The following is a 23,596-nucleotide window of genomic DNA, read 5'->3' as shown; positions in this document are numbered from 1 at the left end:
TGGATCAGAAGTAGAGCAGCCAGGACTCGATCCGGCACCCATAAGGGATGCCAGCATTGCAAGCAGTGGCTTAACCAGCTATGCCACAGTGCTGGCCCCACAAATTTGAAAAGAATCATTTATTTGATAGAATGACAGGAAGAGGAAGAACCAGAAAGAGATCTTCTATCTGCTGGTTCACTCCCCAAATTCCTACAACAGCCAAGGCTGGGTCAGGCCAAAGCTAGGAGCTGGGAACTCCATCCAGGTCTCCCATGTGGGTGGCAGGGACCCAAGTACTTAGCCCAATTTCTGTTTTCAGAGGCACACTAGCAGGGAACAAGATCAGAAGTAGAACAGCTGGGACTGGAACCAGCACTCTGATATGGGATGCTGGTGTTGCAAGTAAGGACCCAACCCACTGCACCACAAAGCTGGCTCCTACCACAATTCTGAACTACATAATTATCTATGATTGCTGACTGTCTTCCTACTAGACTGTAAGTTACATATGCAGTGGGGAGTGGTGGTCATTTAATATTTTCTTAATAAACGAAAACACTCCCCTTTGGGACTTTTTAATTGGGGTATAACCATGTAGAGCCGACAGAAAGCATTAAGTGTCTTTGCACACCCATTGTGAGTTAGCTAGTACCAATCCCTCCACAAACAGGGCCTTCAAAGGTGAGGCAGGATTGGAGGCAGAAAAGCCCCTGGGTTGGGATCCTTGGATCCCCTTGGAGCTCTGCCACTTCCTGCGTGAAGCATCCGACCAACTCTAACTCAGTTTCCTCTTTTATTCAGCATTCCTGGACCATCACGTGCCACCCTTCCAGCCTCTCCCTTAGAGCTTAGGACGAGAGCAAACTCGCTCATGGGCTTCAGTTTCTAAGGCACAGGGCAGGGATTGGTATTCAGAAAATTACAAAAAGTCTTTTATTGTGTCTGGTAAATGGTGATGAGTTGAAGGGGGTTGGATGGGGGGAAAAAGAACGAGAGGAGGGAGTGTGTACGTTGAGGGAGAGAGAGTTTCAATTTCAGAAAATGATGCTCAATGACAGGTTGCTTGAGGCAGAAGCATTTGTAAAATGGAACTACCGGGTCTATCTATCACGCTTGTGGGGAAGACCTGACAAGAAAATATTCAGTCCATAAGACAAAACAAAAACAGTGACAGGGCCAGACTAACGAGTTCCCCAGGGAAAGAAGCCCGGCGCCCTTGGTCGCGGCGGAACGGTAGTCGCGGTGGAATGTTGTTCCCATCGGAACGCTGGATGGACCGGAAAGTCGCCCCGGGAGGCAACATCCGTTACGGACCTCAGGCAGGGGCGGGACTTGGGACTAGTGTTACCCTGGCAACGACGCGCTCCCGGAAGGTGGTGCGGGGGTGGGGCTTGCGGCGGAAGTTGTCTCTTTACTGCCTGCAGCAAGTGCAAGAGGATGTCTGCTTTGTGGTGGCAGCTGGGCCTCGTCCTCTGCAGCCTCCTGGCGGGGCCGGCGGTGGCCCCGAAGCCCGCGGAGCCGGCGGAGGGGAGCCGGCCGTACGCCGTGCTGCGCGGGCAGAACCTCGGTGAGCGGCCTCGGGGTGACGGGGCCTGGGGTCTTCGCCTGCGTTGCGCTCGTTTTGGGCAGGAGCCTGGCACGCAGCGCAGGTGGACAAGGTTGGGGTTGAGGGCAGCAGGGGGCCCGTTCGTGGAGCCCCGCGACCCCTCTTCCGTGGACCCCGCGACGCCCGTGGGCGGCGGGCTGGAGCTTGGCGGTGCGCTGGCTGCACCCGCGTGAACGAGGAAGCTGGGTCGCCGCCTCTGTGGCTGTGCGGGCCCAGGCGAGGCAGCGAAGCCCATCGTTCACCAGCCCTGCTGTTTCCCAAAGGGCCGGTCCTTGCAGTCCTAACAGGAACTGACCCCTTGCTGAGCGTTTGCTGCATGGCTGGGAACGTGGTGCGCCAAGCGCTTGGTGTAGCGAATTCATTTGAACCTCATGAGAAAGGCACGGGTTTGTTCAAGCTTGTTTTACAGATCAGAATTAAACTCCGAGAGGTGAAGTTATTGGCCCAATCTTAGGGACTGGGGGGAGGGCCGTACTGGAACCTGGGTTTTATGGGACTTGAGACTTGGGGGGTAGGCTATAAAAGTTCTTGGAAAATGGAACTAACAGGCCAGTTTTGATGCATATTGAGGGGTCTTCAAGCTGTTTGTGAAAATGTATATTATGAAGAAACTATGCATGGGTTCAGAATTTTGTGCACCTAAGTATACTTATCTAGATGTTAATTCCATTTCCCATGTACTTTTTTTTTTTTTTCCTTGAACATTTATTTGAGAGGTAGAGTTACAGAGAGGGAGGTCTTCCATCCACTGGTTCACTCCCAAAATGGCTGCAACGGCTGGGGCTGGGGCTGGGTCTATCTGAAACCAGGAGCCAGGAGCTTCTTCCAGGTTTCCCAGGCAGGTGCAGGGGCCCAAGGACTTGGTCCATCTTCTACAGCTTCCCCAGGCCATAGCAGAGAGCTGGATCAGAAGTGGAGCAGCCAGGACTTAAACCGGCGCCCATATGGGATGCCGGCACTGCAGGCGACAGCTTTACCCACTACGCCACAGCACCGGCCCCTCTGTATGCTTTTTGAGGTACTCTTGTGTGTCCATGTGGAGCCCTGGAGTTTAAAGCTTGGCATACTTCTCAGTAAGTCTGCCTCTTCTGCGAGCGTCCTCTGCCCCATGTGTGAGACGAGACTTCCCGCGTAGTACCAGCTGTGGATTTTCTTGACTGCAGGAACTCAGTGTCTGCCATGCTTTGACCAGTGTTACATCTCTAACTTTAAAGTTCTTTATTTCTTTGAAAGGTAGAGTGCAGAGAGGGAAAGAGAAAGTCTTCCATCTGGTAGTTCACTCCCCAGATGGCAGTGTGAGGCCAGGCCAAAACGAGGAGCCACGAACTCCATCCGGGTCTCCCACGTGGAGCCAGAATACCCGGGCCATCGTCTGCTGCCTCCCAGGCACATTAGCAGGAGGCTGTAGTACTCGGCTAAGTACCCTCTGGCTTTCACGTCACGGGACTTAGCGTTTTCAGCTCTTAATAGTTTCTTTATGTTTGGAGCCTTCAAGCTCCTCTCTTCCAGCTCTTTGTAAAATATGTAAGTTACTGTGTGAGCAGTGGTCGCCCCACTGTGCTGTGGAACCCCAGGCACAACCTTTGTGGCTGTGTTTTGACAGGATTTCATTCTTGTTGACGGCTGGAAAAGATTTCGCTGCGTGTATTTGCCATAGTCGGTGCGTTCACCCGTCTGTCCGTCCGTCCGTCAGTGGATCCCCAGCTGGATTCCGTGTCTTGGCTGTCGTGAACAGTGCTGCAATTTCATTCCCCACCAAGACACGGGATGGCTGAATCGTGTGGCAGATCTGTTTCCAGTTCTCTGAGGAACTTCCGTAGGGTTCTTCATGATGGCTGCACTAATTTGCATCCCCACCAAGAGCGTGGAAGGGTTCCCTTTTCTCCATATCCTTGGCAGCATTTATTTTTTCTGTTTGCATTAACAGCCTTCTGACTAGGGTAGGTGATATTTCATTGTGGTTTGTTTTTTTGTTTTTTTGTTTTTTTTTTTTTTTTTGACAGGCAGAGTGGATAGTGAGAGAGAGAGACAGAGAGAAAGGTCTTCCTTTGCCGTTGGTTCACCCTCCAATGGCCACCGCGGCCGGCGCACCGCGCTGATCCGATGGCAGGAGCCAGGTGCTTCTCCTGGTCTCCCATGGGGTGCAGGGCCCAAGGACTTGGGCCATCCTCCACTGCACTCCCTGGCCACAGCAGAGAGCTGGCCTGGAAGAGGGGCAACCGGGACAGGATCCGGTGCCCCGACCGGGACTAGAACCCGGTGTGCCGGCGCTGCAAGGCGGAGGATTAGCCTAGTGAGCCGCGGCGCCGGCCTTCATTGTGGTTTTGACTTTGACTTCTCTGATGGCCGATGATATCAGGCCATTGAGCAATGTCTGTTCAGATCATTTGCCAGTTTCTTAAGTTGGGTTGTTTTTTGAGTTCTTTACGTGTCCTGGATGTCAGTCCTTCGCAGATAACTTGTTTGCAAATGTTTTCCCTTATTCTGTAAGCTGGTTCTTCATTCTGTTGATGGTTTCCTTTTGCCATGCAAACAGCGTCTTAGTTGTCTGGTTTTTGCTTCTGAGAGCTTATGCATAAAACCATTGCCTGGGTTGATATCATGGAGTGTTTCACCTTCTTTTCTCCTGGTGGTTTCAGAGTTTCAGGGTTACATTTAGTTCTTTGATCCAGTTTTCCAGCACTATCTGTCGCCTTTGTCAAGAACCGGTTGGCCATAGATACTGAGTTTATTTCTGGGATCTCTGTACTATTCCGTTGGTCTGTGTGTGTCTGTTGTTAGCACCATGCTGTGTGAGTGCTATCGCTCTAGGAAATCATGTGTAGCCTGAAAGGTACAGTTCCAGGGGTGGGGGAGAGAGAGCTCCCATCCGCCGGTTCACTCCTCAGAGGAAGCTGGGAGCTTCATCTGGGTTTCCCACGTAGGTGTCAGGGACCCAAGCACCTGGGCCTTCTCCCACTGCTTTCCCAGACCATTAGCAGGCAGCGGGGTCAGAAACGGGGCAGCCGGGACTCAAACTGGCCCCTCTATGGGATGCCATGTTGCAGGTGGCAGCTTAACCCACTGTGCCACAACGCCGGGCCCTGGAGTCGGGTTTCTCAACCTGAATACTGACAGGTCAGGTCAGATGACCCTGGTTCGGCGGAGGAGGGCAGTCCTGCACGCCGCTCTGCGTTCAGCAGCGTTGCCAGCCTTTGCCCTCCGGGTGCTGAGCGCACTGCCCCATCCGCAGTCGGGAGAATGCCGGTGTCTCCAGACGTTCCCAGAGGTTCCGGGGGAGCACAGCCCTCCTGGCTGAGAACCTCCGGGGGTGCCGTGAGTCTGCAGAGGGGACTGCAGAGATTGGAAATTTTTTTTTTTTTTTTGACAGGCAGAGTGGACAGTGAGAGAGACACAGAGAGAAAGGTCTTCCTCTTTTTGCCGTTGGTTCACCCTCCAATGGCCGCTGCGGCCGGCACATCGAGCTGATCCGATGGCAGGAGCCAGGTGCTTCTCCTGGTCTCCCATGGGGTGCAGGGCCCAAGCACTTGGGCCATCCTCCACTGCACTGCCTGGCCACAGCAGAGAGCTGGCCTGGAAGAGGGGCAACCGGGACAGAATCTGGTGCCCCGACCGGGACTAGAACCTGGTATGCCGGCGCTGCAAGGCGGAGGATTAGCCTAGTGAGCTGCGGCGCCGGCTCGGAAATGTTTTGAAACTTAACAACTGGGGCCGGCGCTGTGGCACAGCAGAGGCCTAAGCTCTTGGGCCATCCTCCACTGCTCTCCCAGGCACAGTAGCAGGGAGCTGGTTCGGAAGTGGAGCAGCCGGGACTCAAACCGGCGCTCATATGGGAAGCTGGCCCTGCAGGCAGAGGCTTAACCCCCTGCAGCACAGCACCAGCCCCGAAGATTCTTGACGTGGAATTTGCTCTCAACGACATAAAAAGCCTGTGAAGTGAGTTCTTTGGTCCTAGGGCCCTCGTCAAGACTCCTGTAGAGACTGAGAGGTTACTGCGTCCCCAGATGTCATTAACTCTTTACAGACACGCTCGGCCCCTGTAATGTTGGTCCACTCGCAGCCAGAGGGATCTTTCCCGGCTGAATCCGGTCATGTCACCTTCCACCTGCAGCCCTGCAGTGGCTTCTCTTGGAGTAAAATCCACGTCTCCTTCGTGGTCTCTGAGGCCTGCTGCCTCCCTGTCTGGCCTCCCTTCCTGTTTCTCTCTTCCCATCCTGCTCACTGAACGTGCCAGGCTTCCGGCCTCCGTGGCCTTGTGTCTCCCCTCCTTGGGCCGGCAGCTCTACCCCTGCCGGGCTGCGCGCTGTGGCTCCTCCCTCCCTCCCTCATGGCAGGAGACAGCTTGTGTGACAGCTCCTGGGAGGCTTCCTTGAGCGCTCTGTCCTCGGTCGCCCACTGTCGCGGTGCTGCCGTGTTCCCGGCAGAGCAGCCCCGAGAGGGGCCCTTCCTTGTTTCTGTGCAGATGGGGGAGACGACCGGACAGGGGGTCTGCTCACAGCTGCCTGCCTGGCACAGGGGCGTTTGATAAATTGCCGCCGATGACTGAGAGGACCTGGAGCTGCCTTCAAGGTAACCTGTTCTCCCTTTGCAGTGCTGCTGGGAACCATTTTCAGCGTCCTGCTGGTGACCATCATCCTCATGGCATTCTGTGTCTACAAGCCCATCCGGCGTCGGTGACTGCCCAGCAAGCCAGCGTGTCCACCAGCACCCGGGGACAGGATAAGTTGTGTTGCGCGTGGGCCAGTGCAGAAGTTGGAACCAGAACTTGGAAACAACCTTTGGTGTGGACAGTTGGTAAACGTGACACGATTTAGGGAAACCTCACCTAGCGATTATTTTCTTTCCGACACTGTGATGTGGCTCTTGGGTCACTGGGACCACTTCTCGGTGTTTGTTTTGATATCTGGCTGTACCTGTTAGCCCTGAAGCTCCAGGGTTCTGTGGGGAGGTGGCGTGCTCAGGAGGAAGAGAACAAGGTAGCCCCTGGGTATCTGCAAGCAACGCCCGAGAGGACTAATCACTGGTGCTTGAAATGGTAATCAGAGGGAGACTGGACAGGTAGACATGCCCTGCTTAAGAGCCCTCCGGCTGCCAATCCTTTTCCTTAATGCTGAGCGAAGCTAGAATGCCTGTTAACAGCGTCAGCCGTGGGAACTTGGGCCCGCACTCCTCCCGCACCTGCCTGTGTGCCTGTGGGCCTCACTGCAGCCAGGGCCTCATCAGGCAGGCCTGCTTCCGGATGGCCCCTGGCCTGGAAGGTTCTGGGGCTGGACCGGAGGTGTTACTAGTGGGCCCTTCTGGAAAAAATAAAATACAGCTCCCTCCTGCTCAGACACAGGATTGCACTTAAGTCTGCAGCCCATGGCTTCAAACTTGAGGGAGCGTTTTCTCTGGGACTCTGAAGCGCTCAGTGGGGCTTTGCAGCCCAGCTGACAGCATGACCCCTGTGCAGGCTGCTGTGTTTACTCGACTTTGAAATGCTGCTATTAGTTTGCACTGTTGGTTAACTGGATTTTTTTTCCCCTTACTGAATTTTTTTCATGCTTGTAAAGTGGTTATCGGTATTTATTTTAAGGGTGCTAGAGTTAATTTCCTTTGTTACTAGAGCGAGATGCTTGTCTTGTGCTCCATTTAAGCACAGCACTGATTTTTTTTTTAACAGCCCACATTTAATGTGAAATAACTGGTGTGGAATACTGTAACTGTTCAACTTCAGGATCTTGTTTGTAACCTAATAACAGTGAGCCAACGAAACGTTCTGTACTGTGCTTGTGAGCAAACTGTCAATTAGAATTCAAGTGAAACCTACATTGTTACTCCTAGTAATTATTCCCAGGTGTCTACGATGTGAGGGAGGGGTGTGTGTGTGTGCACGTGCGTGTGTACGTGTGCGCACGCGTGTGTGCGCACGCGCGTGTGTGTGTGTGTGCACCTGCATCAGAACTAGTCTCCTAAGGCATGGCATGCCGATCGGAGGGAGGGATCCTGAGCGACGCTGGCACTGCCACTTCAGTCACAGAACTCCACATCCCCACCTCCTCTGAAACAGGGCATTTGCTCTGCCATCATAGTGGGTACCATTTTTAGGATTTCAAAAGCAAGCAGTGAAAACTCACCATGCCCGTCCACCTTGTGACTTTTTGTTTTGTTCTGTGTTTGAGACAGATATCCCAGCCACTGGGTCATTCTCCCAAATACCCACAGCAGTCAGGTGTGAGCCCAGCTGAAGCCAGGAGCTGGGAACTCCATCCAGGGCTCCCACGTGGGTGGCAGGAACCCAGCTAGTTGAGCATCACCTGCTGTCCCCCCCCCCCCCCCAGTGTGTATTAGCAGGAAGCTGGAATCAGCTGAACCAGGCACGAAGGGATGCAGGCATCGTAACTATTCTACCAGACGCCTGCCCCTTGCCCCCAGCTAGTACTTTCAGGTGGAATTATTTCCCGGGCCTTCATCTTTGGGGCTACAGGGAGAGGTGGTGGTCAAAGCCTGAGTTGTACTCAGAACACATTCAGTTGACTTGCAGCACTCAGATAAAAATGATTTCCGTTAAACACTCACTTCCTCTAAAGCCTGGCATTGCTGGAGATCAGGGGTTCTGGAGTTTTACATCAGCAGACCACGTTCTGCAACTGGACCTCAGTCTCAGACACGGGCGTATTTCTAAATACAGGTCAAGTAGGGCTGTGGACGCCAGCAGTTACCGCACCAGAGCCCTGTGGAAGCCCACTGCCCAGGTCTCTGACGCCCTCAGCAGTCCGCTGGGCCTGAGGGCTGCTCCCCTTTCCTCTCATCTAGGACGGGCTTTTCCGCTTCCTGGCTTCCTGACATCTCACGTTTGGTACTGATAAGCTTGTTTACGGAGCGAGGGCTCTGGAGGACTTTGTTCACCTTGGTTGCTAGCAGCATCTTTACACACAGAAGCTGCTCAAATTAAAGTTTCAGGGGCTGGCATTGTAGCACAGTAGGTTAAGCTCCACCCATGATACCAGCATCCCGTGTGAGCACCAGTTCGAGTCCCAGCTGCACCACTTTTGGTCCGGCTCCCTGCTAATGCACCTGGGAAGGCAATGCAGGATGGCCCAAGTCCTTGGGCCTCTGCCAGCCATGTGGGAGGCTTGGATGGAGTTCTAGGCTCCTGGCCCAGCCCTAGGTGTTGTGGTCACTGGGGGAGTGAACCAGCAGATTTGGAAGGTCTGTGTAACTCTGCCTTTTTAAGTAACTTAATCTTGACAAGTTTCTGCTGATCCGGGCTACTTGAGCTTCAACCCAAAGGGTGGGGTTTGTAGGTAAATAATCCGTAGGTACTGTAGAACGAGAGTAAGTTGTCTATGACGCTTTCACAGCTCAAAGCATTGGTGTGTACTTTTCCCCCCAAAGCAAAAAAGCTCCTTCACAGCTTCCCACCACCACCGAAGCCTCATCGCTAGAAGCCAGGTGGTGGTATCGATCAGGGCCTTTTGTTCTTAAGGCATCCTACCTGGGGGGTGTAGGATGAGTAGGGAAGCCTCTGGGATCACGTGAACGCCCAGGGACAGCCTCACAGAGCGCTGTGTCTTCAAGGGGGAGGGCACATTCTCTTGGTTTTGATGTTGGCCTGACAGCCCCAGAGCTGGTGCCCCGGGAGGAGGAGGTGGCAGCGGAGCGTGGGGCAGGCAGATGGCCTCCCTGGGGCAGGAAGGTGGAGAGCAGGCCACCTTCGCGGTGACAGACAGCCGAGGTTCTGCTGTGCATCACGGGGAAGTGTGGGTGCACTGTGACAGGAGAAGGCCCTGTGAGAGAGACTCAGAGGCTGCGTACATAGTGTAGGAGCACCCTCTGAGGAAGCAGTCTTTATTTGCATTTTAAGAGTGAACACATACATGAAAAACGTTGCAATGAGTTGACACGGGGCTCGGTCCCCTTGTAAGTATCTTCCTGGGGAAGCAGAGCCATGGAATGCAAACACAGACGTCACCTACGACGCACACAGGTGAGCAGATGACCTGGCCTAACTGCGGCCCTTCCCAAGAAGGGTCTTCGCTCCCCGTGAACGCCAAGTAAACAAAACGCACGCTGCGTGTTGGCAACACAGGGCTGTTGCCTGGACTGGCCTCCTGCGCGGGGAAGGGGCCCTGGTCAGACCGTGACCAGAGGCAGGCGGTTCAGTAGAATTAAGGGCACAGTCTACGTCCAGGACGTCTTACTGGCAACACTAACTGTATGATACCGACGGTAACTGGAACGGCCCTTTATAGGGTTTCTCTTCCTGGCCCGAGAGAAGCTCAGCAGAGGAAACGGACGCAAAACAGGAGATTTTGCTTCCCAGGTGACTTCAGCGCAGAGGGAGGGGCCGCAGCCACGTCCCCAGGGCCCTGCGTGTTGGGTGGTAGTTATTTACAGGAGGGTTACACAAAATAGTGAGCTACTAAAGGTATCCAAAAAATGCCTGAGAAGATCTGGTTAAAATGTATAACCTTGTATTGCTACTGATGGGAGTAGTCATTTTTATATCTTAAAAATAATAAAAACATTCTGTTAAAAAATATATTTATCCGGAAAGATGTTGATTTGAACTCTAAAAAGCAACATGGAGTCATCCTTTTCCCTTTTGAGTGAAGAGCACGGAGCTGCACTCGGAGCTCCCCTTCCATCTGCACACCCAGCCCTCCCTCTGGCAGGTGCCGCCTGCACACCCGTGGCTTCCCTCCGTGGGCGTTCTGGCCAGCCTGCAAGCCTCAGGTGCCCCTAGCTGCTCCTTCAGGGACAGGATTAGCTGCCTTTGATGTTGCCTGGGGGCTCCTGCTCTCCAAGGAATTGCCTTTACAAATTCAAATCAGACCGATCCTCAGTAAGTGGAGTTGAGGTGGTTTGAAACCATTAGTAATTTTAAAGGCTAAGGCAACATCCGTGGTCATCTGTATATCTTCATTTGATGCAAATAGTTACCCATAATCTAAAATAGATCCTGTACATCTCTCCTCTAACGTTAGCTGGGTGGGAGTGGAAGGAGTGGAGTGAGATGGAGAAATATAATGGGAATGTCCTAAAAACCCTGTATAAAGGTAAAAATAAAGAGGAGATCGGCACAACCCATTTCTTTGGTGAACGGTAAAGAAGTGTCTCAAACTCTCATAAACCACACTCTGCAAAGGCGGTGCCGCTGTCTGTCAAAGCACCCTGACTGTAGTGACGCTGTTACCACGCCTTCCTAAGAACAACCTACAAACCTGCGGGGGGAGGGAGGTTTTGTCGGAAGCTGGTAGTAAGAACGTGACCTGCGAGCCAACCCAGGTCCTCCCCTCACCCCCTCTCCACTCTGGGGATCGGCTAGGGTGGGCCTGGGGGCCCAGGCCCTGCACCTCTGCAGAAAGAAGCGGCTGCACCCAGCCCAGAGCCTCTGCTCTGTGCGGCCCGTGGGCAGGAGGGGCTACTTGTCGGTGAGCGACAGCTGCAGGACCTGCTGGAGCTCGGCCTCCTCCTCCTGAAGCCGCAGCTCCCGCTCCTCCAGCTCCTTGGCAGACAGCTCCATGGCCAGCTGCAAGTCGCTGTCAAAGCGGCTGCTCTCGCCCGGGCTGCCGGAACACAGGCCTTCCGCGCTGGTGAGCAGGCTCTCCTGGATGGCCCTGGGTTGGAAAACCAGGAAAAAAAGAGACGGTCATTACTACCATCACCACGGTGGCGATGGCAACCACGCTCCTTACCTCCGCACCAAGTGCACACCGTGCCAGGCACTGTATGTGCACGACGCCCTTCAGTCCCACGGAACTGGGGCTGTAGGTGCTAAATCCAGGTGGGAGACTGCCCAGACCAGGGATGGGGCTGCGAAGTGAACTTGGATCTGTTTTAAAGCAAAACCCAGCTTCTACATCAGGAGACTTTCAAGTATGGCTGAAGTCTAGGAAAATGCTTCATATAACGAATCTTTACAGTTTTTTCCTTAGAAAATTGTTTAGGGGGCAGTGCTGTGGCATAGCGGGTGAAGCCACTGCCTGCAGTGCTGGCATCCCATATGGGCACTGGTTCTAGTCCCGGCTGTTCCTCTTCCTCTGCTATGGCCTGGGAAAGCAGCAGAAGATGGCCCAAGTCCTTGGGCCCCTGCACCCACGTGGGAGACCCGGAAGAAGCTCCTGGCTTCAGATGGGCCCAGCTCTGGCCATTGCCAGAGGAGTGAACAGTGGATGAAGACCTCTCTCTCTCTCTCTCTCTGCCTCTCTGTAACTCTGCCTTTCAAATAAATAAATCTTTAAAAAAAAATTTTTTTTATAAATCCCCCCCTGCCGGCACCCAGGCCGGGTGACCATGCACACCTACACACAGATCACAGCCGCCAGAGAACATCTTCTGCTTTCTGCCAGAGGCACTGACTTGTGAACTCGTCAGGATGCTACCAGCCATCCCCCCACCCCCCACCACCACGATGACGACCACCACCACCACCACCACCCCCCCACACCACCCCCTGGAAATCACCACAGGGGGTTCCAGCTTGTTTAACGAGGAACCAGCACAGGAGGAAGCAAGAGGCTAACACCTCAAAGCTCTCCTGTAGGCAGGTGCCGAGCCACGGCCTGTGCCAGCCTGCGCTTCGTCGCCAAGATGGCGTCAGTTACCTCTCGTACTGGGCATCGTAGGCATGTGTCGGGCTGATCCCTCCGTTCGATGCTGGTCCTGAAAATTCCTGGCAAAAACAAACATGATGGACGTGAATACCTCTTGGAAGGAGCAGGTGCCTCCTGACAATGCACGTGAGAGCAGCACTCACCTCCCCGCCCTGAGGAACTAACAGGGCCTGGCTTACCTTGCAGCAACAACGAGCTGTCAGCTGGGGCGTGGGCTTACGATAGAGTACAGGGTGTCTGGTGAGCAGACACACCCTCCCAACCTCACACAGAATCCACTGACCAAGAACAGCCAACCTGGGGCAAATTTAAATGACCACAGCAGGTAACTCTCGGGCAAGGTTAGAGGACATAATTCAGTATTTGTCATCTTTGACACTGGCTACTCCCCTTGTCAAAACTTGGGGTCGGCGAGGTTTGTGTAGACACGTTGGAAAGCCAAGCTCGTTCACCCCGGAGAGAAGTGGACTACGGTGCCAGCCACTTTGTGGGGCTGGGTCTTCTCTCACAGGATATACGCTGACCCTCACCCAGCAGCCTCAGAAAAGTGAACAGGCCTGGGAATGAATGAACCGTGATGGCAGGAAAAAGAGGGAGGCCCGAAAGCCAGAGCCGGAGTCACTGGAAACGCTGGAGCAGGGGACTGTTCTCGGGGGCCAGGGCCGCCCTCACCCAGGAATCCTCAGCCCGGGCACAAAGCAGGCACCCTGCAAACACTTGCTGAGTAAAGATGGAAGAAACCAACCAGCAAACAAATGGACAGCAGGAAACCCGGATACACGCGAGACCAGCCCTGCCCTCTGGCCACAAGAGGGAGGGCATGAGAGGGGCTGATGGTGGGGGGCAGCCCTTGAGCTTGGGCACTGGCAGCAAATGATGCCTGGAGGGAGACCCGCAGGGACTGTAAGGTGAACACACACACACAGTCACCGAGTGCAACCACTCACAAGGCTTGCTGCTCCCGGGGAGGAGCAGGGATTCAAGCCCACAGCACTACCTTCTTCAGAGACTGCTGGCACAAAGGGTGCTGTGTGCACTGGCACGAATCGATGGCTTCTCTACTAGACAGTTACAAGCATGCCCCCAAATACACAGTGATCAGCTACCTGGCTAACAGATGTCTTCTTTCTGAAAACAAAGGATGCTGCCTGGGGTCAATGCAGATGGTCTCTGACAGTAAAAGCTTCTGGAAAAGACCAGGCACTTGAAATACAATCCGGGGCCAACAGTGTGAGGCCGCCGGCTAAGCCTTCGCCTTTGATGCTGGCATCCGTTAGGAGCCCTGGTTCGAGTCCCAGCTGCTTCACTTCCAATCCAGCTCCCTGCTAATCTTCCTTGGAAAGCAGCAGAGGATGGCCTGAGTGCTTGGGGCCCTGACACCCATGGGGGAGACCCAGATGTAGTTCCTGTCAGCTTGACCCAGACCTGGCTATTGTGGCCATGTGGGGAATGAACCAGTGAATGGAAGATTGATTTCTCTCCTCTCCTTCCCCTTCAAACAAATAAACTTAAATGTGTATCTATACATAAATATTTAAATGTATATGTAAATACCAGGAACACGCCAACTTATTCTTTAGAGTAAGTCTTTCCAGTTGGCCAAAATCCAAACCGGGGGGTTCCCGCTCCCAAGCCCCGGCATTTATGCTGATAAAGCACCTGGCTCCGGCTGGACTCCAGCAGGCTCTGCTGGATGGCAAACTGCATTATCTCATAGTCTTCATCCTGCACGTGCATATTCCTGCCGTTGTCCTGAACGTGGTAAGATTCGGGAATTTCAAACACAGACTGGTCAACCTCGAAGTTGGTGCCCGAGGAAGCTGAAACATCAAAGGAGACAGCCCAGCGTGTGAGTGCACTGTGGTACGTTTCCACTCCACTCCCGCCGAAATTGTTTTTTATAAAGAAAGGATCAAAATGGTAATAACCAAAGTTGGCTACTGTGTGAGAGATTCCGAGGAAGAATAGTGACAGAGAAGTACCAGAACACAGCTTTTTTCTTTGATTTTTTTAAGCCTAGTCAAAAAAAAATTTAATATCTAGTCAGTAGAGAAATGCAGAAGACGGTGAAATGAGAAGTAAGGATTTCTCTTCCTGCTCTATTTCCAAACCGCAGAGGTAGCCGGTGCCTGTGTCCCTTTGAGCAGTGTCATGTGTAGGTGTACGTGTGAGTGCACACAAGGTCGCCCCAAGGTGTTTTATAAACACGTAACGAATGCCTGGGTGTCTCCCCCAGCCCGAGATCCACCACCTCCACTCACACGGCCCAAGCACACCCTTCTTAACAACGTCCAGCCTCCCCTGCAGGGGTGAACACTTCAGGGCGGGGAGCTTCACCAGCTAAGCTCCTCGCTGGGCTTCTTCCACACGTGTGCGGTCTTAATAGTTTGAGCTCATTTTTGAACTTGACATAAACGTGCTTTGAGACGCCCCGGCTTTGATACATGTGGCTGCGCATGACTCTCACTGCTGTGCGTGAGTTGCTCCACTGCTCTCCTACAGCACAGTGAGCACATCCTGTGATCTGGGGGCATCCGGGGAGTCTCCAGATACCAACAGTACTGGGGTCGCAAGAAGAGCCCAAAGGCATAAGTGTCTCTAGGGTACACTCCTAGGGACAGCCAGGTCCTGGGGCGTGTTCACCCTCAAGTGACCACATAGTGCCAGATGATCTTATTGATGTGTCACCCATGTACTCTGCTTGCCAAGAGCGGCTGAGCGTTCCCTTGCTGTGCGACTTCAGGAATGCTTGTTATTACCCAACTATGTTGTCACGTGGGAGTGGAAGAATGGTACTGCTGGCTTCATTTACACTAAACACTAAAATGTATATAGCATTATTGGCAGACTAGAGGAGAAAACAATATGACCACCTCAATAGCTATAGAAAAAGCATATTACAAAGCAGTGCTTAATGATAAAAACTTAAAACTAAGAAAGGGAAGAATTTTCTCAATCTAATAAAGAATATCTACCAAAGAACTCGACAGTGGACATCATACTTAACGGTGAAACAATCCTTCCTCCCCTGAAGTCAGGAAAGGAGCAAGGATGTCCATTCATCAATTTACATAACACTGCACTGGATGTCCTAGCGAGAGCCACATGACAAGAAAAAGAAAAGGTGTCAAGAGTGGAAGAAAAGCAAATTCTTTATTCACAGATCACATGATCATGTATGTAAGCAAAGATTTTTTTTTTCAAAGATTTATTTATTTATTTGAGAGGCAGCGTTAGAGAGGGAGAGACGGTGAGAGGGGTTTTCCATCTGCCAGTTCACTCCCCAAATTGCCATAACGGCTGGAGCTGAGCAGATCTGAAGCCAAGAGCCAGGAGCTTCTTCTGGGTCTCCCATGGAGGTGTGGGAGCCCAAGCACTTGGGCCATCTTCCACTGCTTCCCCAGGCCATTAGCAGGGAGCTGGATCAGAAGTAGAGCCGCTGGGACTTGAACTGGCACCCATGTGGAATGCTGGCCATCACAGGTGGAGGTGGAGGCTTGGCCTACTATGCCACAGTGCCGGCCCAGTTATGTTACAAGGCCAAACCACAAAACTCAGTTATATTTCTATATATTAGCAACTAGGAAATAAAATTAAGAAAACTGGGGCCAGTGTTGTGGCACAGCAGGTTAGGCCGGTGCTTGTAACAGTGACATTCTGTACTCCACTTCCAGTCCAGCTCCCTGCTAATGCACCAGGGAAAGCAGTGGATGATGCCCAAGTGCTTGGGCCCCTGCACCTATGTGGGAGACCAGGATGGAGCTCCTGGCTCCTGGCTTCAGTCTGGCCCAGCCCTGGCTGTTGTGGTCATCTGGGGAGTGAACCGGCAGACAGATTTTGTCTCCCTCCTCTCTAACTTTGCCTTTCAAAAAATTTAAAAAGACACATTGATAGTAACATCAAAATATGAATTGGATCAACAGCAAAGGAGCACAAAGAGCTCCGGGGTGCACAGACAGGTGACACAGAGGCACGCGTCTGTCAGACTGCACGGAGACTGCGGCACACTTAACCCATTATGTCCAACCGCCTTAAACAGAGGACACCTGTGGAAACTTAAGCAACAAATACACCACTTATGGGAACTTTGAAATAAATACTATGTCGCTGAAATACAGAATTGAAAACTTGGGACTTAACGGGTTAAAATGGCAGCATGCTGTGGTATGTACCTTAGTTGATTTTTAAGAATACACTAATATTGGCCTGCGCCGCGGCTCACTAGGCTAATCCTCCGCCTTGCGGCGCCGGCACACCGGGTTCTAGTCCCAGTCGGGGCGCCGGATTCTGTCGCGGTTGCCCCCCTTCCAGGCCAGCTCTCTGCTGTGGCCCGGGAGTGCAGTGGAGGATGGCCCAAGTGCTTGGACCCTGCACCCCATGGGAGACCAGGAGAAGCACCTGGCTCCTGGCTTCGGATCAGCGCGGTGCGCCGGCCGCAGCGCACCAACCGCGGCGGCCATTGGAGGGTGAACCAACGGCAAAGAAAGACCTTTCTCTCTGTCTCTCTCACTGTCCACTCTGCCTGTCAAAAAATAAAAAAAAAAAAGAAAAAAAAAAAAAAGAATACACTAATACTGTGTTAAACAAAGGCTGCCTCAAACCTGTGCAGAGGATGTGTGCATCTTTTAAGTCCTTTACACACACTTGGGGAAGCTCTGTCCACTACACCACTGGTTGTCTTTGTTTACACTGAATAAGCATTTTCTCTCATCCAGCACAGAGGCCTACTGCAAAAGGTACTCTCATTTCAAACTGAATAACCAGTAAAATACGTGGCTGTATTTTTTACCCTCGTTTTACCTGGGTCGGCCTGGGCTCCTTCCACGCTCTGAGAGGCAGATTCTTCGGCAGTGCTGCAGCCGTTCACGTTGCCAAACGTGATCCGTGCGTTTAAGACGTGGAACAAGGGGATTTCTAACAAAATGAGTGTGTTTACAAACAGACGTTACTGTGGAGGATCCCAGCCATCGCTAACTGCGTGCTCACGGGGCTGGCACCACCCCTGCCCGTTTTGGAAGTGTGACGTCCTCCTAACGGCCGTCCCCCACGTACAGGCGGGAAACGCGTTCAGAGCCAATCACGGCGAGGCGGGGACGCAGCCAGGATTCGAGTGTGATGAGTACACGCCCGGCACAGTTAAGATTCCGCGCGAGGCCGGCGCCGCGGCTCACTAGGCTAATCCTCCGCCTTGCGGCGCCGTCACACCGGGTTCTAGTCCCGGTCGGGGCACCGATCCTGTCCCGGTTGCCCCTCTTCCAGGCCAGCTCTCTGCTGTGGCTAGGGAGTGCAGTGGAGGATGGCCCAAGTCCTTGGGTCCTGCACCCCATGGGAGACCAGGAGAAGCACCTGGCTCCTGCCATCGGAACAGCGTGGTGCGCCGGCCGCAGCGCGCTACCGCGGCGGCCATTGGAGGGTGAACCAACGGCAAAAGGAAGACCTTTCTCTCTGTCTCTCTCTCTCACTGTCCACTCTGCCTGTCAAAAAAAAAAAAAAAGATTCCGCGCGAGTCGTGTGCATCATCACAGCGTGGCGACACGTGTGCGTCAGGGACCTGGGAGTCCCCCATCCTCAGCTAGTGAGCTCTGGCACTGAAGCAACGAAAGCTCGGGTTATTTCCCTCTTTCCTTGTGTGAGCGCCAGCTGTAGGGAGCTGGTGGGAGAGCAGAGCTGTGGCGTGGTGGGCTAAGCCACTGTCTGCAGCGCCGGTTTGCATCCCGGCTGCTCCACTTCTGAACCAGCTCCCTGCTAAGGCGCCTGGGAAAGTAGCAGAGGATGGACCAAGACCTGGGTTCCCTGCCACCCACGTGGGAAACCTGGATGAAGCTCCTGGCTTCAGCCTGGCCCCGCCCCAGCTGCTGAGCCATTTGGGGAGTGAGCCAGCAGACGGGAGATTGCTCTGTCTCTCCTTCTCTAACTTTGTCTTTTGGATAAATAAATAAATATTTAAAGAAACAAGAACAAAAAAATAACTGTTGGCTAGAGACCTCCCAATTTTGACATGCAAAATGAACTAGGAATCATGACACTTCTTTAAATCAAATTAAACCAGAAAGCAATTCTGACCTATTCCACTCTGTTGTATGCTACTTTGTGCCTTAGTGTGCCAGTGCCCCAGAACACATCGTGTCACCCACAAAACAGAACGGACACGTGTCCTGAACCTTGCATAGGAATACCTATTTTGACGGGAAATCCAGGGGGGAATTCCAGTTTGATGAAATCTCTCAGTCTTGCGAAGTGAGCGCTTGTCCGAGCCATCAGGTCGATGATGGGGATGACCTGCTGCACGAGGGAGAGGGGGAACTCCTCGCACATCCACAGTGTCGCCTTGAACCTGCAGGGTTCAACCGAGACAGAGCTGAGGGCCTGCCATGCCCTAGGCCAGACCACGCCTTACTCCCGGCTCCAAGCTACAGCGGAAGGAGAACCACAGGACTTCAGCCTGCCCTCGGACCAGACAGTGGGGGCCGTCTACTGTCAGCTTGTGTCAGATAAGTGGTTTTCCAGCCGGTGTTTGGTACAGCAGTGAACTCAGTGCTCGGGACCCCACATCCCGTGTTGGAGTTGCCTCAAGTCCCAGAACCTCCGCCTCCAATCCGGCTTCCTGCTCATGCACCTCCTGGGAGCCAGCAGGTGGTGGCCCAGTGCTGGGCTCCTGGCTCTGGCCTGGCCCAACCCTGCCTGTTGTGGGCACTTGGGGAATAAGCCAGCAGATGGAAGGTCTCTCCCTCTGTCTCTCTACTTCTCTCTCAAATAAGACTAAAACAAAATTTTAAAGTAGATACATATATACATTGGAAAGGCAAAGGGCAGGGTGCCCACTGAACCTAGCACCCTACGATACACAGCACGACTTCAGAGACAGGCCCTAAGGGGAGAGCGGCAGCTCGCCCTCGCTCTTACTTTTGTGTCCTAATGGTCAGCTCTTTCGGCCTTCCGATGTCCCTGTCTTTCAGATCGAACTCTTCGTCAAAGTACTCGTCGGGTGTGATGGCCGTGGGGTTGTTGGCGGTGGCACATTCCGTGGTGAGGTCCTGCGAGCCAGAACTCGGGAAAGTTAGAGTGCTGAGGCCCAGCGCCCCGGCCTCTGTGGCAGCCGGCCACGCTAACCAGCTACAGGCCAGGAGGATCTTGTCACTACCCTTTGGAATTAAGTGACATCCGCAAAGGCGGTCCCAAACTCTCTGGTGAGCCTGATGGATTGTTCTGCTTTAAGAGAACTGTAACTACCTGGTTACAGACGAGGAAGAAGGAGAAGACGAGGTGAGAGATCACCTGTGAGGTCTGGGAGACTCGGGGTTTAAGCGCTAGCTCTCTGCTACCCAGCTTGCTACAAGAAGGACTGTTTCATCTCTCCGACCCTCACTGACATCCCAATATGGAACCCATGTCGTGCTGTGTTACAACTGCTATAAAGAGATGGGGGCCGGCACTATAGCATAGCAAGTTAAGCCACTGCCCGCAATGCAGCATCCTATATGGATGCCAGTTCAAGTCCCTGCTGCTCCACTTCAGGTCCAGCTCCCTGCTAATGTGCCTGGGAAAGTAGTGGAAGATGGCCCAAGTGCTTGGGCCCCTGCACCCACATAGGAGACCGGGAAGAAGCTCCTGGCTCCTGGCTTCAGTCTGGCCCAGCCCTGGCTGATGCATCCATTTGGGAGTGAACCAGGGGATGGAAAAGTTCTCTCAGTCTCTCCCTCTCTAACTCTGCCTTTCAAAATAAATAAAATAAATTAAAAAAAAAAATCCTAAGTTCCATTTATATACGGAGGCCCTAGCTTATAGTAAAAGAGAGAAAGAAAGCACTTGAGTTCAATAATCACCACCCCCGCCTCTAAAAGCTTTATTTTCAAAGACTCCCCCCCCCCTTCTAATTTTCTTCCGAATGAATCCACCCACTCCTGGCCTGGGCACACCCCTTACCCCTTCCAAATAAACCACCCAGCCAGGGTCCAGTAAACGCCCTCTCAGGCACGGGGCATCCTCTCCTTTCATCAGAATGCACGGGGAGCTCGGTGCTTCAACTTACCCCTTGTGCACCAAACTGGTGTTCCACTGTTCCCAGCAGGGATTCCAGAGGGTTCCTGTCCGCTACAGAGGGGAAAGGTCAGTGTCTGATCTCACATCTGACTTGTGCTACAGAACACACCCTCATCCTGTTTTATTAAGGTCTCTGATCCAAGCCACCTGCCTAGCAAATCCATTTGTGGACAGACTGACAAAATCACCCACAGTAACCCTAAGCTGAGTGATGCTGTGTAGTGCACTTCTGATTAGGCTCTGAACTAGAGAAACAGTGACAAGAAATTAAACAAACAGAAGAGTGGAAAGAGCCCAGGTAGGGATTCCGATCCCACCTTGGCCCCTGGGGACCCGCATGTTCGGGGCCTCAGCTCTGCCCGCCGGATTGGAGTCATGGGAACAGCAGTGGTGATGCTGGGAACTGCCGCACGCCCCCTGCACCCTGCAGGCTCCGTTCTAAAGGGTTGTGAGTGGAACGGTGCCCGATCCTCCCAGGAACTCTCAGGAAGGTGAGGATCCCTCCGTTTCACCGCAGAGGAAACTCAGGCACAGAGGGTGGGCCACTTCCCAGGGCCCCAGAACTGGCAGCGCTGCCGCACGCAGCCACATGTTGGCGCTGTGGGGCTCGGAGTCCCACGTTCCGTCCAGGTTGTGCACCATAGTGACGGAACTACACCACCGGTTCTGATGTCCTCCTCTACTTTTTTGGCCAAGTCCAACACATTGTTCTTCATAAACATGAATGGCTTTAATTACAGCTGCAGCCAAATGGGGAAACCTCTCCCAGATGAGTCATTCTGAGGCCATTTTTGTACAAAAGAAGGCAGGGCTGGGATGGGCAGACCCTGAGCCCTTTAGCCCCAGACGACCCAAGGCTTCGTTACCTTTGTATCGCTTCTTTTCCTCCTCCGTCAGGTGTTCTGTGCGGATTTTGGTTATCACACTCACATTGTTTACTGTGTAAACCTTGAGAGATGTGTGCAAAAGAAAACAGTGACACAGGGAATCAAAACTCGGAACCTAAGCACAGCAAGAGCAAGAATGCTGAAGCAAAAAGAAAAAAAAAAAATCAGCAAAATAAAAATGAGAAATGGTTAACAATCATGAGGCTCCCGCAGGGAAGATATACAGACTGTCAACTAAGAAATGCATCGGCAGTTGCTTTCCGTCTCTGACAGTGTGAACGGGAGGAGGAGCTGACGTGGACAGCCTGTGTCCTCCACCTGCGCTTCTTGTTGCTAAACTCAAACAAACGCCTGGTGGTTCAGGCTGCCCGCCTGGGTTTCTCTTATACTAAGGGGATGCAAGCCTCTGTCACGCGCTTCTACTGATGTGGGGGGATCGGCTGACAGCCTGGACCTTGACAGCCACCTGCTGGGCACAAGGAAGAGGGAGGGACCCAGGTTCTCAAGATCTGTGAGATCTGGGGACAGCCAGCAAGTCACTAGTGGGAGAGGTACCCCCCTCTTAGGGCCAAAAAAGCTCTCTGACTGCCAGAACGCATGCTCTGTTGTCAAGGGCAACCGAGGAGGACGGTGGGCTGGGCAGTCAAAGGCAGCAGTGGCCAGAGAACTGATGGCATCAGCCGTACGCGGACGCCCAATGCTCAGCGCTGCAGAACACGCCCACTCGGCGCCAGGGCGACTGTTTCTAAATGCATCTCTGCGGAGCCTGACATCAGCTTCCACTAGAGGCCTCTGCAGCAGCTGGCTCGCCCACTGCCGCCATCAGTGCAGGCAGGACCGCAGGGCTCAGCCAAGGCCAGCAAGGGGAGCCTCGGGCCGACAGAGCGCCAGGGGACCTGCAGACCAGCTGCCGTCTCCACTTTCACAATGACAATGTCACGGGGTGGGCTGAGAGCCTGTTGTTAAAATCAGGCTGATCTTAAAAAAAAAAAAAAAAAGTGGAGCTACTAACTTTTTTGTTTTTAAAAGATGAACAAGCACGTGAAGTCCAATCATTCCCTTTTTTCTTTTCTTTCTCCTTTTTAATTAAAAGAGTGACTACTTGGCAGGCATTCCTGCCGGGCCAGCTGGCGCCCGCACTCCTCTCTACAGCACTGTTTCTCTGGCATAGCTAGAGCCCTCCTCAGGACAGGCTGCCGCGTTTTCTCAAAGTCAAATGAGATTAAAAACTCCAAGTGAGAGACACCAGACAGGACGCACTCCCCGAGCGTCTTCATGGTACGGATGCATGAGAAACATCTCGACAGACTCCTCATTTGCACAGAAGCTACAGAGCTGTAGTAAATCTTATTTTAAGAGTTGCCTTTTACCTTTGCTTCGTAACCATTAACAACTTCTGCTTTATCTGTCCTCCAGCCCCAGAATCCGGATTTAGTTCTGATAAAAAGTGAACACCACAAATTGCCACATGTACAACATGCCATTCAGATCCATCCCTGAGCCTTTATAGTTTGCTTTTTCTCTTCCCCCAGCTTAAGTTAGTAAAGGACACTTGGAAATCAGGTCCTATTGTCCTCAAAAGGATGCCGCCAATGCCAGATGGCGTAGCCCCCCCACCCCCTCCCACAGTTATTAATCAATTAGCCTCACTCCAGGCATAGAGAGCCTCAGCTCTTGGCTGCTTTACAAAAACTGTCAGCATTGGGGACAAAGGTGGTGACATTTACTGGACAGCTGTCCTCAAGCACTTAAGTGAAGATGACCAGCGTCCGAGGGCTCGCCACGAGGTGGATCTGGGTGAGAGCATTTATCCGGGGCGTCGGAACTGTGGGTGTGGCCATCAGCTGCTCTCGCTCCACAAGCAGCTGCCTCTCAATCGAGGAATCTCAGACCAGGGAGCCCCCGGGAAGGGGCCGGTGCAGCAGGAACCCCTCTCTGGGGCGAGCTGCGTGGAGAAGCCATGGATGCCTGCAAATGGCCGGTGACACGCACGTGGGTCGGGTCTCGTGTGGCAGGGGAAAGAATGTTCAAGGCAGTTTGTCAGCCCAGCTGCTGCTTGCAATCACGCGGCCCAGCATTCCAGCCACAGCTGCAGGGTTGGAAGCCGGCCCCGTGGCCCCGTCATCCCACTCCGCGTACTCCTGAGAAAAACGTCCTCCGGAGCCAAGGGCGGCCAGGAGGCGCGGCTGGTCCCACTCAGCGGGGAGCCCTGCCCAGCCCTGCTCTTTGTCTAGGACATCACATCCTAGCTCCACGTGGCCGCTCTGACTTGAGGGAGGCAGCAGGTGAGCCGGTCACAGGCAACAGCTGTGCTCATTTGCATCCTGTGGGTCCACACGGTCGGCTTTCCTTCTAATGGGATTTGGTGGGTGAAATCAGTGCAGATGGGGCATGAGGAGCTGTCTGTGTGTGTTTTAGCCCATCAGGGAAAGGAGAGCCCGGAGCTGCCGTCATCCTTAGCTGTCTACCATTAGTGTAACGTG

The 23,596-nt window shown here is 53.2% G+C and overlaps 2 protein-coding genes across 2 annotated transcripts in view; one reads left to right on the top strand and one right to left on the bottom strand.

Annotated features, from left to right (window-relative positions):
• The first annotated feature begins 1,419 nt into the window (after positions 1–1,419).
• C23H12orf76 (chromosome 23 C12orf76 homolog) lies at positions 1,420–7,443 on the top strand. Its single transcript, XM_062182612.1, has 2 exons — positions 1,420–1,549; positions 6,180–7,443. Exons 1-2 carry the CDS (start codon positions 1,420–1,422, stop codon positions 6,263–6,265), a joined length of 216 nt encoding a protein of 71 aa, XP_062038596.1. The 3' UTR covers positions 6,266–7,443.
• A 1,934-nt stretch (positions 7,444–9,377) lies between these two features.
• ANKRD13A (ankyrin repeat domain 13A) overlaps positions 9,378–23,596 on the bottom strand; it is a 37,661-nt gene continuing 23,442 nt past the window's right edge. The window contains exons 7-15 of the mRNA XM_062182611.1: positions 22,484–22,550; positions 21,093–21,174; positions 20,216–20,277; positions 19,090–19,220; positions 18,363–18,520; positions 16,987–17,100; positions 13,846–14,006; positions 12,178–12,245; positions 9,378–11,190 (exon numbers count right to left, since the gene is read on the bottom strand). Of these exons, the coding sequence (XP_062038595.1) occupies positions 10,995–11,190; positions 12,178–12,245; positions 13,846–14,006; positions 16,987–17,100; positions 18,363–18,520; positions 19,090–19,220; positions 20,216–20,277; positions 21,093–21,174; positions 22,484–22,550 (1,039 nt within the window). The 3' untranslated portion in view covers positions 9,378–10,994. The remainder of the gene's footprint in view (positions 11,191–12,177; positions 12,246–13,845; positions 14,007–16,986; positions 17,101–18,362; positions 18,521–19,089; positions 19,221–20,215; positions 20,278–21,092; positions 21,175–22,483; positions 22,551–23,596) is intronic.

The sequence above is a fragment of the Lepus europaeus genome, chromosome 23, assembly GCF_033115175.1.
Source record: "Lepus europaeus isolate LE1 chromosome 23, mLepTim1.pri, whole genome shotgun sequence".
NCBI classification, from domain to species: domain Eukaryota; kingdom Metazoa; phylum Chordata; class Mammalia; order Lagomorpha; family Leporidae; genus Lepus; species Lepus europaeus.
The sequence above is the reverse complement of the archived record's forward strand: the minus strand, read 5'-3'. Positions and strand labels throughout refer to the sequence as shown.